The following is a 15,069-nucleotide window of genomic DNA, read 5'->3' on the forward strand; positions in this document are numbered from 1 at the left end:
GTCGTATGCGTGTTTGGCGCCATGCAGGTGAGCGCCACAATCAGGACTGCATACGACCGAGGCACACAGGGCCAACATCCGGCATCATGGTGTGGGGAGCGATCTCCTACACTGGCCGTACACCACTGGTGATCGTCGAGGGGACACTGAATAGTGCACGGTACATCCAAACCGTCATCGAACCCATCGTTCTACCATTCCTAGACCGGCAAGGGAACTTGCTGTTCCAACAGGACAATGCACGTCCGCATGTATCCCGTGCCACCCAACATGCTCTAGAAGGTGTAAGTCAACTACCCTGGCCAGCAAGATCTCCGGATCTGTCCCCCATTGAGCATGTTTGGGACTGGATGAAGCGTCGTCTCACGCGGTCTGCACGTCCAGCACGAACGCTGGTCCAACTGAGGCGCCAGGTGGAAATGGCATGGCAAGCCGTTCCACAGGACTACATCCAGCATCTCTACGATCGTCTCCATGGGAGAATAGCAGCCTGCATTGCTGCGAAAGGTGGATATACACTGTACTAGTGCCGACATTGTGCATGCTCTGTTGCCTGTGTCTATGTGCCTGTGGTTCTGTCAGTGTGATCATGTGATGTATCTGACCCCAGGAATGTGTCAATAAAGTTTCCCCTTCCTGGGACAATGAATTCACGGTGTTCTTATTTCAATTTCCAGGAGTGTAGTTACAGAGCCTCTCATGTTATACAACAGCATGTTGTATTCTCCTCTGATTAATTCTAAAAGCATGTAAAATCCTCTTACTATTGCTAGTTCTGGGCCCATATAAGTATTATTCAGGTACCGATTGGATTGTCTTTTACTTTAACATTAACTGCAATGGCAACTAAGTCATCTTTCGGCTGTACCAATTCACTGTTGCATAACAGTATTTTTTCATAAAATCAAAGTCAAGTATTGACATCTGCTACCATTGGTCACTGATTTATAAAAAGAAAGGTGGACTGTACAATGGATTTGCACGGAAACTGCTCCATGATGAATAAAAAATACCTGGCACAGCTACGAAACTCTGTGAGCTACAGGTGCTTCTTTACAACTGGTGAGACGTGTGCCGCTGCTGACATCTACACTCAGCCACGCCAGCAACTAGACTGCCTGGATATCGAGATTATCGTAAACAGCCACCTTAATTGCTAGGGTGTCTACAGGTCTCACTCTTACATTTTCTGAGGCTGACTTTTCATGAATGATTTCCAAGTGCTGCTGCCGGAAAGTCTCGCATGCATCTCTAGTAGTAAGGTAAGCCACGTATCTCCACTGATACTGTTCCTCCAGAGGTGCTATTCCCAAACACCTTGTGGGACATCTCGGTCTAGTGTTTTGAATACAAATGTGGCATTGTAAGGGATAAGTGAAGCTTCAGCCAGGTGTGAATGTATGCTGAGGGGGCCTAGTCGTCAAGGCGACTGCTTGTGATAAGCAAGAAATCTGCAAGTGAGTTCCTATATGGCACAAATTTTCAGTGGTCACAGCGTATAGAAGTACCTGAGAAAGTGATTTAAAAAAGAATATACAAAATTCGTACATTTAAACACATACACTTCCCAACATGACATATCCTTATTGCACTATTGCATATAATTTTATATGTATTTCCCTCCTCATTATACCTTCAAAATTTCTTTCTGAATACTTCCAGAGACATATTAAAGTTTTGTGTTAACATAACATCAAAGTTTTATGTAGCTGCAACGCATCAAAATTCCTTTCCAAATCCAGTCCTTCCGGAATTAATTTGGACAGAAGGAAACCATCATTGAGTCAGAAATCACATTCAACACACAAATACGTTAACTATCTTCAGGGATGAATCTAATTCTGTTGCATTTTTCCCAATTAACTACGAGGGTGGTTCAGAAAGTAACCTCCGATTGGTCACAGTGCGGGTTGTGGGGGGGAGTAGCGACGCCATCTGTGCGTTCACGCACTCAACAGGTCAGTCGGCATCAAGCCATGGTTGAGTGAATGTCGTACCTGCGCTAGTTTGGTTTTTGTGGCAGTTTGAAATGTGTGCTGCAATAGAAAACCCCGCCAAATGTGAAGTGCGTGCTGTCATAAGGTTTTTTACAGCCAAAGGATATTCTGCAGCAGCTATTCATCGTGAGCTTTGTGCCGTGTACGGACCAAGAGTTATGAGTGAAGGAGTTGTCCGTGAATGGGTACGTTTATTTAAAAGTGGACGAGAAAACGTTCATGATGAAGAGAGGAGTGGTAGACCATCATTGGTGACTGACGAACTCGTTCAGACAGTTGATGCAAAAGTTCGTGAAAATCGACGTTTCTCAATGTCGGAGTTGTCTACTGGTTTTCCACAGATTTCTAAGACTCTCTTGTACGAGATAGTGACAGCAAGATTGGGTTACCGTAAGTTCTGTGCACGATGGGTGCCCAAAATTCTTACCGACCACCACAAAACTCAAAGAATGGCCTCTGCATTAGACTTTCTGTCACGTTGTGAGGACGAAGGAGAACCATTGTTAAACAGAATCGTGACCGGTGACGAAACCTGGATTAAGTATGTGAACCCTGAGACAAAAGAACAATCAAAGATGTGGGCACATTCAAATTCGCCTACCAAACCAAGAAAAGCCTCGCAAGATTTTTCTGCCAGAAAACTGATGGCAACGGTGTTTTGGGATGCCAAAGGGGTGTTGTTGGTTGAATTCATGGAACGTGGTACGACCATTAATCAAGACGTGTACTGTGAAACAATAAAAAAGTTACGACAGGCTATACAGAACAAACGCCGTGGTATGCTGACTTCCGGTATCATTTTTTTGCACGATAACGCCTGTCCTCACTCTGCTCGCAGAACAACGGCCCTTCTTGAGTCCTTCAAGTAGGACGTTATCAACCATCCACCTTACAGCCCAGACCTGGCGCCAAGTGATTATCACCTCTTCATGCATTTGAAGAAATGGCTCGGGTCACAGCGGTTTGATGACGACGAAGAGCTCAAAGATGCGGTCACAGGCTGGCTCCAGGCACAAGCGGGTGATTTTTATGCAGAAGGAATTTCAAAGGTTGTGAAGAGATACGATAAGTGCCTCAATCGCTATGGAGACTATGTAGAAAAATAGTGCAAAGATGTAGTTGTAAGATGTATATATTAAAATATTTTTATTTAACTTGGTGTATTTTTTTAAATCAACCGGAGGTTACTTTCTGAACGGCCCTCATATATTGAGTGACTCATTTGTGTTCTGAACTAACTATATGTCACACTGCAAACCCATGAATGCAGAGGATCACTTTGATCCTTGCCTCTTTGAACATTACAGTTTATAAAAGAAATAACTACATATTCATGATATCTGTAGCTCACCTATATAAAAAATACAATAAAGTGACATTTGGCCATTACACTCAGTTAACATAACCATATGTTGTATTGTGCATGAGGTTAACATACAGAGTGTACATAATGTCTGGGAAAACTTTCAATTATTTATTGCACAAGAACTAAGCATTTTACAGATGTCATACATATTGCATTTTGAAGATATACTCTGAAAGTTTTTTTACAAACATTCGATATGCGGACCATGAGTGACTGGCAGAAGTCAATATGGTAATTGAAATCTTGCCATACCCATCCCAGCATGGCATTGTTGATGTGGCAGTTGCTTCCCGTATTCTCTTCTGGAGCTCTGCCACATCACGTGGTAGATGCGGTACATACACCAGATCTTTAATGTATCCCCACAGAAAAAAGCCACACAGAGTGAGATCTGGTGATCGGGTAGGACATTTGATGAATCAACTGTCCCCTTCCAGAATGAGATTTTCACTCTGCAGCGAAGTGTGCGCTGATATGAAACTTCCTAGCAGATTAAAACTGTGTGCCGGACCGAGATTCGAAATCGGGACCTTTGCCTTTCGCGGGCAAGTGCTCTACCAACTGAGTTACCCAAGCATGACTCACGCCCCGTCCTCACAGCTTTACTTCTGCCAGTACCTTGCCTCCTACCTTCCAAACTTTACAGAAGCTCTCCTGGTAGAGCACTTGCCCACGAAAGGCAAAGGTCCCGAGTTCGAGTCTCAGTCTGGCACACAGTTTTAATCTGCCAGGAAGTTTCATATCAGCGCACACTCCGCTGCAGAGTGAAAATCTCATTCTGGAAACATCCCCCAGGTTGTGACTAAGCCATGTCTCCGCAATATCCTTTCTTGCAGGAGTGCTAGTTCTGCAAGGTTCGCAGGAGAGCTTCTGTAAAGTTTGGAAGGTAGGAGATGAGGTACTGGCAGAAGTAAAGCTGTGAGGTTGGGGCGTGAGTCGTGCTTGGGTAGGTCAGTTGGTAGAGCACTTGCCCATGAAAGGCAAAGGTCCCGCGTTCGAGTCTCGGTCCGGCACACAGTTTTAACTGTCCCCTTCTTTAGCACGGCCGATCCATTGATGTGGCAGCACAGTGTTCATGTACCCACGAACTTCACGATGAAAATGGGGTGGAGCCTCATCCTGCTGAAAGATGAATGGAGACTCCGATTGCATTTGAGGCATCAGCAACTGCTGATACATGTCCAAGTAGGAATATCCAGTGACACTGCTCTTGGCGAAGAAGAATGGCCCGTACAGTTTTCGAAGTGACAAGGCACAAAAAACATTTACCTTTGGGGAGTCACACTCAAATTCAATGCATTTGTGTGGATGCTTTGTACCCCAGATTCGACAATTATACCTGTCCACTTTCCCATTAGTGTGAAAAGTGGCTTCATCGCTAAAAATTAAGCATTCAAGGATGGCATTCCCATACTCATTCAATTGTTGCAACTGTGAACAAGACTCAAAACGCTTGTCTTTGTCATCGTCATTGAGCTTCTGCGTTAGCGCCAATTTGAATTGTTTCATAGACAGCTTCTGTCGCAGGACTCCCCACACTGTCATTGGGGGCATTTCGAGTTCACAGGATGCACGACGCACGGATTTCTTTGGACTCCTTATGAATGTCTCTCGTACGCGCTCCACATTCACTTCACTCATACTGGGACATCCACTTCTCTTTGCCGGACACAAGCAACCTGTCGTAATGACTTTGTTGTGCCAGTGGTAAATGGCCTTCCTTGTTGGTTGCTTCTTACCATACTTGGTTCTAAACATCCGTTGAACAGCCGTAGCACTCTCGTTTTTGTCGAACTCCAACACACGGGAAGCTCACTCTGCACCTGAACTCGCCATGTTTGCAACTAGTGCTGACTATCCCCAAATAACAAAACTACGCTGAGGCGCCATACATGAAAAAAACCTTCAAGGTTTGTTTTCAAAATGACATATGTATGATACCTGCACAATGTTTGGTTCTTGTGCAATAAATAATTGAAAGTGTTCCCGCACTTTACATACACCCTGTATACACGCAGTGAAGGAACTCACCACAGGAGGCAGAGAGCGGTGACATTAGGTGGTGACGCGCAGCAGGGAGTCGCAGGCGTGGCAGCTGTGCTAGGTGTCCGGTCCTCATCGCTTTGCTCACTGTGGGGCTGAGTGGTGGGTGTGCTGTTGCTGTCGCTGTCCGGTGAGCTGCAGAGAGAGAGATACTGCTTGAGAAAATGTAGTCACATGGAGGACAGTGGGCAGCTTACAACGGGCAACCCTCCTGAGGGATTGTTCACACACAACTAACAGAACGGACACTGCCAATGAAAATAGCAGGTCTGCTGATATCTAATCTGTTTACACACAGCATCTATTAAATTCCCCAGACCAATAGCTTAACATATCACACAAGAATTTGTACAAATAGAAGCACAAACAAAAGGTCCATACAAGGGTCAATGCTTATATTGGAGTGAAAAGACATTCTTTGGACATCACAGTTTCAATACATAAATCACGCAAGAAGGAGAATAGTAACAACCCTTTAATGTATGTAATGTGGCACTATGACCATCAGATGTTGTTTGTAGCCGATGTGTTATGAACAGGTTTGTAGGAGGCACATATAGGAAACATGAGTGCTAGAAATCTCTTTGTGTTACATCGTGCCTGGTGCATCTAAGAATGACATCTAAATAAATGCAAAATATGAGGAACTGGGAGACAAATATATGAATTAAACCAGTAATGTGTTGTTGTGGAAAGTCGACAGCATGTGCAATGTCTCTTCCTGACACTACTGTTGGCCCAGAAAATGCCCAGCGACGATCGCGTGCAGTGAGAGCACAAGACAATTGGCACCAGTTCTGCACTGGGACCAGGATGACAACACTGTCAATCGACACACGACCCAGGATTAGCCTTGACCTATGGACACGTGACGAACAGCCCAGCGGATGCATGGTAGTCAGCACTGGGGAAGGCGGATGTAGCGACACAAAACAAAGTGTCTGTGCACAGCATGAGATACATGAAGGCGACCCACTGTTCCATTGCCAGAGCACTGGCGACAGCCAAGACGTCATTTCTGTCTTTCCCCTCACTAGTCAACTAGTCGCTGTCCCCCCCCCATGAACCACGGACCTTACCATTGGTGGGGAGGCTTGCATGCCTCAGCGATACAGATGGCCGTACCATAGGTACAACCACAACGGAGGGGTATCTGCTGAGAGGCCAGATAAATGTGTGGTTCCTGAAGAGGGGCAGCAGCCTTTTCAGTAGTTGCAGGGGCAACAGTCTGGATGATACCTGATCTTGCCTTGTAACACTAACCAAAACGGCCTTGCTGTGCTGGTACTGCGAACTACTGAAAGCAAGGGGAAACTACGGCCGTAATTTTTCCCGAGGGCATGCAGCTTTACTGTATGGTTAAATGATGATGGCGTCCTCTTGGCTAAAATATTCCAGAGGTAAAATAGTCCCCCATTCGGATCTCCAGGTGGGGGCTACTCAAGAGGACGTCGTTATCAGGAGAAAGAAAACTGCCTGTCTACGGCTCAGAGCATGGAATGTCAGATCCCTTAATCGGGCAGGTAGGTTAGAAAATTTTAAAAAGGGAAATGGATAGGTTGAAGTTAGATATAGTGGGAATTAGTGAAGTTCGACGGCAGGAGGAACAAGACTTTTGGTCAGGTGATTACAGGGTTATAAATACAAAATCAAATAGGGGTATTGCAGGAGTATGCTGAATAATGAATAAAAAAAATAGGTGCGGGTAAGCTACTACAAATAACGTAGTGAACGCATTATTGTGGTCAAGATAGACACGAAGCTCATGCCTACTACAGTAGTACAAGTTTATATGCCAACTAGCTCTGCAGATGATGAAGACATTGATGAAATGTATGATGAGATAAAAGAAATTATTCAGGTAGTGAAGGGAGATGAAAATTTAATAGTCATGGGTGACTGGAATTCGAGAGTAGGAAAAGGGAGAGAAGGAAACACCGTAGGTGAATATGGATTGGGGGTAAGAAATGAAAGAGGAAGCCGCCTGGTAGAATTTTGCACAGAGCATAGATTAATCATAGTTAACACTTGGTTCAAGAATTTTAAAAGAAGGTTGTATACATGGAAGAATCCTGGAGATTCTAGAAGATATCAGATAGATTATATAATGGTAAGCCAGAGATTTAGGAACCAGGTTTTAAATTGTAAGACATTTCCAGGGGCAGATGTGGACTCTGACCACAATTGATTGGTTATGAACTGTAGATTAAAACTGAAAAAACTGCAAAAAGGTGGGAATTCAAGGAGATGGGACCTGGATAAACTGACTAAACCAGAGGTTGTACAGAGTTTCAGGGAGGGAATGAGGGAAAGAAATACGATAGAAGAAGAATGGGTAGCTTTGAGGGATGAAATAGTGAAGGCAGCAGAGGGTCAAATAGGTAGAAAGACGAGGACTTGCAGAAACCCTTGGGAAACAGAGGAAATATTGAATTTAATTGATGAAAGGAGAAAGTATAAAAATGCAGTAAATGAAGCAGGCAAAAAGGAATACAAACGTCTCAAAAATGAGATCGACAGGAATTGCAAAATGGCTAAGCAGGCACGGTTAGAGGACAAATGTAAGGATGTAGAGGCTTATCTCACTAGGGGTAAGATAGATACTGCCTACAGGAAAATTAAAGAGACCTTTGGAGAAAGGAGAAGCACTTGCATGAATATCAAGAGCTCAGATGGAAACCCAGTTCTAAGCAAAGAAGGGAAAGCAGAAAGGTGGAAGGAGAGTCCATACAAGGGCGATGTACTTGAGGACAATATTATGGAAATGGAAGAGGATGTAGATGAAGAAGAAGTGAGAGATATGATACTGCGTGAAGAGTTTGACAGAGCACTGAAAGACCTGAGTCGAAACAAGGGCCCCGGAGTAGACAAAATTCCATTAGAACTACTGACAGCCTTGGGAGAGCCAGTCCTGACAAAACTCTACCATCTGGTGAGCAAGATGTATGAGTCAGGCGAAATACCCTCAGACTACAAGAAGAATATAATAATTTCAATCCCAAAGAAAGCAGGTGTTGACAGATGTGAAAATTACTGAACTATCAGTTTAATAAGTCACAGCTGCAAAATACTAACGCGAATTCTTTAGAGATGAATTGAAAAACTGATAGAAGCCGACCTCGGGCAAGATCAGTTTGGATTCTGTAGAAATGTTGGAACACGTGAGGCAATACTGACCCTACGACATCTTAGAAGAAAGATTATGGAAAGGCAAACCTACGTTTCTAGCATTTGTAGACTTAGAGAAAGCTTTTGACAATGTTGACTGGAATACTCTCTTTCAAATTCTAAAGGTGGCAGGGGTAAAATACAGGGAGCGAAAGGCTATTTACAATTTGAGTCGAGGGACATGAAAGGAAAGCAGTGGTTCGGAAGGGAGTGCGACAGGGTTGTAGCCTATCCCCGATGTTATTCAATCTGTATATTGAGCAAGCAGTGAAGGAAACAAAAGAAAAATTCAGAACAGGTATTAAAATCCATGGATAAGAAATAAAAACTTTGAGGTTCACCGATGACATTGTAATTCTGTCAGAGACAGAAAACGACTTGGAAGAGCAGTTGAACAGAATGCACAGTGTCTTGAACGGAGGATATAAGATGAACATCAACAAAAGCAAATCGAGGATAATGGAATGTAGTCGAATTAAATTGGGTGATGCTGAGGGAATTAGATTAGGAAATGACACACTTAAAGTAGTAAAGGAGTTTTGCTATTTAGGGAGCAAAATAACTGATGATGGTCGAAGTAGAGAGGATATAAAATGTAAACTGGTAATGGTAAGGAAAGTGTTTCTGAAGAAGAGAAATTTGTTAACATCGAGTATAGATTTAAGTGTCAGGAAGTCGTTTCTGAAAGTATTTGTATGGAGTGTAGCCATGTATGGAAGTGAAACATGGACGATAAATAGTTTGGACAAGAAGAGAATAGAAGCTTTCGAAATGTGGTGCTACAGAAGAATGCTGAAGATTAGGTGGGTAGATCACATAACTAATGAGGAGGTATTGAATAGAATTGGGGAGAAGAGCAGTTTGTGGCACATAACATGTCCTACCGGTTGGTAGGACATGTTCTGAGGCATCAAGGGATCACAAATTTAGCATTGGAGGGCAGGCAGCGTGGAGGGTAAAAATCGTAGAGGGAGACCAAGAGATGAATACACTAAGCAGATTCAGAAGGATGTAGGTTGCAGTAAGTACTGGGAGATGAAGAAGCTTGCACAGGATAGAGTATCATGGAGAGCTGCATGAAACCAGTCTCAGGACTGAAGACCACAACAACAACAGTCACTGTCCAAGACGATATATATATATCCCTCTATTATATTTATATATATACCACGTTATCAATAGTATCCGGACAACTGGCTGAAAATGACTTATAAGTTCGTGGCACCCTCCATCGGTAATGCTGGAATTCAGTATGGTATTGGCCCAACCTTACCCTTGATGACAGCTTCCACTCTCTCAGGCATATGTTCAATCAGGTGCTAGAAGATTTCTTGGGGAATGGCAGCCCATTCTTCACAGAGTGCTGCAGAGTGCATTCACGTATTATACAGCTGTTATGGCATCTTGCATGACCACCAGAGGCATACGTCGGCCCCACATAATGCCACCCCAAAACAGCAGGGAACCTTCACCTTGCTGCACTCTCTGGACAGTGTGTCTAAGGCGTTCAGCCTGACTGGGTTGAATTCGTCTCTGATGATTGCCTGGTGGAAGGCATATCCGACACTCATCAGAGTAGAGAACGTGATACTAATCTTGAGGAGTCCACTCGTCATGTTGTTGGGCCCATCTGTACCGCGCTACATGGTGTCACGGTTGGAAAGTGGACCTCGCCATGGACGTCAGGAGTGAAGTTGTACATAATGCAGCCTATTGCGCACAATTTAAGTCACAACACGACGTCCTGTGGCTGCACGAAAAGCACTATTCAACCTGGTGGCATTGCTGTCAGGGTTCCTCCGAGCCATAATTCATAGGTAGCGGTCATCCACTGCAGTAGTAGCCCTTGGGTGGCTTGAGCGAGGCATGTCATCGACAGTTGCTGTCTCTCGGTATCTCCTCCATGACCGAACAACATCGCTTTGGTTCACTTCGAGATGCTTCGACACTGTCCTTGTTGAGAGCCCTTCCTGGGACAAAGTAACAATGCGAATTCAATTGAACTGTGGTATTGACCGTCTAGGCATGGTTGAACTACAGACAACACGAGCCATGTACCTCCTTCCTGGTGGAGTGACTGGAACTGATCAGCTGTCAGATCCCCTATGTCTAATAGGTGCTGCTCATGCACACTTGTTTACATCTTTGGGTGGGTTTATTGACATCTCTGAACAGTCAAAGAGACTGTGTCTGTGATACAATACCCACAATCAACGTCTATCTTCAGGAGTTCTGGGAACTGGGGTGATGCAAAAATTTTTTTGATGTGCGTATATGTATTTACGGGGTGCACTCAGCCTCGTGATGCCAATTGAGGAGCTCCTCGACCGAATGGTAGCGGCTCCGGTCAAAGAAAACCATCGTAACAACCGGGAGAGTGGTGTGCTGACCACACGCCCCTCCTATCCGCATCCTCAGCTGAGGATGACACAGCAGTCGGATAGTGCCGATGGCCCACTTGTGGCCTGATGACGGTGTGCTTTATTTATATGTATTTACCCTTGACGATTGATCAGAGGTTACCACTCCACTAAAATTGGTTTCATTATTATATCTAGTGTCACCACATTCTTCAGTTTACCATCAGAAAATTTCCTGAGGAATGGAGGATAATGGAAGGACGGATATGTTTGGATGGGCGCATGGCAGTATGGACTGAAGTGCCAGTGCAAAAATAGTTTGAGACAAGTGTCGAAACAGGACACTAGAAAGAGTATAAAACACCACAAAAACTAAAAGGAACAAAATATACAGAACTATGTGTGTACTCAAACAGAAGCACGAAACAAAGTATTACGCTAATATTTAAACATTAACAAATCGAGAAGAAATTGGTAGGAGTTAAAATAATATGGTAGAAGGACCTGGCTGGCTGACCACCACAATAAAAAAGGAGGAGCCAGCCACTCCACAACACACAAGGACCCGACACATCACTAAACTTTAAAACCTTAGTCACACTTGTCGTATCATCAGCTAAAATAGAGGGCAGATCCCCATCGACAATTGCTTCCGCCCTTGCATCACGGTGTAAAATGCTCTCTGTTAAAATATGGTGTACAGAGATTTGCACACCAAAAGCAACGCAAAACAGGGGTTCCTCTCACCATAGTAAAATGCCACGTGTAAGAGGGCAGTGCCCCTATTCGAAGACGTATGAGGGGTCACTTTATCCAACCCGAGCAACTTGCAGCAGGAACGCCGCAGTCGGGTAGTTGACTTCACCAGTTGCAGCTTACTGGCTATCACCACCAGCCATTCCTCACCCCACAACTTTATGCACTCCCCGTGTAGTGCAGAAATAACAGCCTGCAGGGGAATAGGACACTGTGCCACATCCCGTCCTCTGCAGGCCTCCTCGGCAGCCTGATCGGCCTGTTCATTTCCCCGTGTCTCTACACGCTCTTGCACCCAGCAGAATGACACCAGCTTTCTCTGCCATTGCAGCAAGTATCAGCTGGACCAACATCTCAGCAGATGAGAAATGTTTCGCCCTGAATATGTCGCATCTGCTCCAGAGCCTTCAGGGTTATCTGGGGCTCCACTGAGAAAACGGTATACTAATAACGAAGGCGAATTCTGATTACATAGTCAGGGAACACTACAGAGCAGCCGAGGGAATTCTCTTGTTTTGAGCGATGAGTGTACGCTACTGTAAAATGGTGATGTATATCTAAAATGTTAAAAAACAGAGATTGAAATGTAAGATTGGGTGTACTTTCTTTCTTAACATTGGTCAAGTTTAAAATAAGTCTGAGCTTCTGGAGGAGTCAAGGTGGGAATCTGCTCCAACCGTAACCGAAAACATAAGACTGGCTACGCCCATCTCTAAAAGGCAATCCTGTGCATGAATCACATAGGTTGCTGGTAATGTAAAAGCCTTTCCATTAGATGCTGAGCAAAAAATGTATGCAGGTGTGTATGGTGTGGAAAGTGTTTTATATTTTGCAAAAACAGACATAATGTCTTATTGGATAACAGCAATCAGTGATTTTATAATGTTACTTTAAATCCGTCTTGATTGCAAATTTTTTATTATTCATATGACCGGTTTCGGTTCATTCAGAACCATCTTCAGATCTGATATTTAAGTTACGTGTGACGTGTGACGTAGCATGTGAAAGTTGCTGAATTGGACGGGTTACTCCTGTAACTTAAATATCAGATCTGAAGATGGTTCTGAATGAACCGAAACCGGTCATATGAATAATAAAAAATTTGCAATCAAGACGGATTTAAAGTAACATTATAGTGTTTTATATGCCTGGTGCACCATACGCAGTCGTCGCCTGACGTGAAGCGGTGGTTCAGCAGCTTGTGCACAGAGGCTTGGTATTGGGTTTGCTGTGAAAGCCCCAGTGACCAACAGAATCTCTTCACGATGCACCACGTCCAACATCTCTAAAGAAGAGGGTCTCTGAGACTCGTAGACCGTGCATCCATAATCTAAGTGTGATGACACAAATGCTCTGTAACACCAGAGCAGACAAGTCCTATCTTTTCCTCATGTTACTGTGGCTTAGACATCTTAATATACAGAGAGCCGTAAGGGACTATTTCTTCAGATTCTTAAGTTTCGGCAACCGTGTAAATTTACAGCCAAATATGAGGCCCAGAAACCTTGCGGTTTGTTTAAAATCGAGAACAGTATCCCTCATCCTCAACTAAGGAAAGTTTAAAATGGAACAAGAACAGTTAAAAACAACACACACGGACTTCTCGGTTGAAACTTAAAACCACTCTTCTGTGCCGATTCAGCCAAATGTCGAAGAGTTCGTTGGAACTGGTGTGCTGTCGTTGCAAGGCTTGAAGAAGAACAAAACACAGAGAAGTAATCCACAAACAAAGAATACTGGACAAGACTTTGCACTAGTAATATAAAGCTGTTAATAGCTATGGGAAAGACAGACAGACTTAAAACACTACCTTAAGGAACACCGTTCTTCTGCTCAAACCGATCAGACAGGACGTCAACGACTCGGTATCTAAAATACTGTGGCGAGAGAAATGGCCGAATAAAAATGGGAAGACATCCACGAAAACCTAATTCGTGTAGCTGCTTGAGGATAAGATGCCTCCAAGTAGCATCGTAGGCCTTCTCGATGTCAAAAGATATACAAACAGTCCTGTTGGATGAACGTCCGCAACTGAGCATTATATCAGAGGCTGAAAATACCGCTTCAGTTGTAAATTTATTTTATTATCACATGACCGGTTTAGGGCCCTCATAAGCCCATCCTCAGGTGTCACAACTGTGCTGTGGCCCCCGAGCACCGCAGTGGACGTGTGTTGGGCTCTCAGGGGCCACAGAAGAATTGCGATACCTGAGGATGAGCTTATGAGGGCCCGAAACCAGTTGTGTGATAATAAAATAAATTTACAACTGAAGCGGTATTTTCAACCTTTGATCAGAAGATATACCTAAAAGGAGCTGCTGGCGCAGGGAAGCATGTTGTATAGCTGCCTCCGTGAGGGACAGGTTATCAAAGGTGGAGCAATGCCTCCTGAAGCCACAGTGAAAGTGACTAAGCCATTGCTTGGATTCTAAAATACAGACAAGGCAGCAGTTGACCATCCACTCCAACACAAATATAGCTAGTGATGACAACACTATGATAATTACTTGGGTACATATGGTCTTTCCCAGGTTTTAAATTGGGAGAATCAGTATGATTGGAAATACTGAGATAGGGGTTACATAAGGCAATGCACTCAGTATATTTCTGTAGAGACTCAAAAAACCATGATTTCACATAGAAAGTAGATAAAGTCAATTGCGTCTTCTGCCAGTGAGGAGAAGTTACAGGCAAATGTCTGGAAGCTGAAAGGTAATCAGACACAATTTTTGTTTGCTTGTGTGTGTGTGTGTGTGTGTGTGTGTGTGTGTGTGTGTGTGTGTGTGTGTGTTTGTGTGTTAATATGAAGTTACTGTTATGTTTGGAGTTAAATATTATGAAATGTAGGAATTCCATTACTTTTGTCTGTGCAATACAGCTCGAATGTTTTGAGAAAGGAGCCATGCTACTTAAGTCACTTGACAGACGTTTTTTGTCATGCGTTAACAACTGTGAACTATGGGTGGAGTTTCAATGATAGTGAACTATACATGGAAATTATGAGTGTAGCTAATGATGGAGATTTGAAAAGCTGTTCGAACCATGTAAATGTAACAGCAGTGTTGAACAGTAGCAACTGTTTGAGATGCCCAGGTGCTAAGTGATGACTGTCTCACCAAAAGTGTGGCAGTTCCGAGATTTAACAGTTGTAGTTTACCATTGAGACAACTTTAAGCTCATAGTGGCCAGTCAGGGGATAGAAATGTGAAGATATATGGGAGAATGATATTGTGACAAGCATGCAGACTACTTCCACACATACGTGTGTGAACCCTGAGGCCATGACTAAGGTGATGGTAAGGATTTCCGGAGTGGATCCTATTTCAGTTCTGAAAAGCATTGCTGAACAATATTTCTGAATCTAAAAGTAATTTTCGAT

General features: G+C 43.7%; 1 protein-coding gene across 1 annotated transcript in view; it reads right to left on the minus strand.

Annotated features, from left to right (window-relative positions):
* Window positions 1-15,069, minus strand: part of LOC124550845 (ankyrin-1-like) — a 63,327-nt gene that overhangs the window by 25,228 nt on the left and 23,030 nt on the right. Inside the window, exon 5 of the mRNA XM_047125572.1 lies at window positions 5,395-5,541. Coding sequence (XP_046981528.1) covers window positions 5,395-5,541 — 147 coding nt within the window. The remainder of the gene's footprint in view (window positions 1-5,394; window positions 5,542-15,069) is intronic.

The sequence above is a fragment of the Schistocerca americana genome, chromosome 9, assembly GCF_021461395.2.
Source record: "Schistocerca americana isolate TAMUIC-IGC-003095 chromosome 9, iqSchAmer2.1, whole genome shotgun sequence".
Lineage (NCBI taxonomy): Eukaryota > Metazoa > Arthropoda > Insecta > Orthoptera > Acrididae > Schistocerca > Schistocerca americana.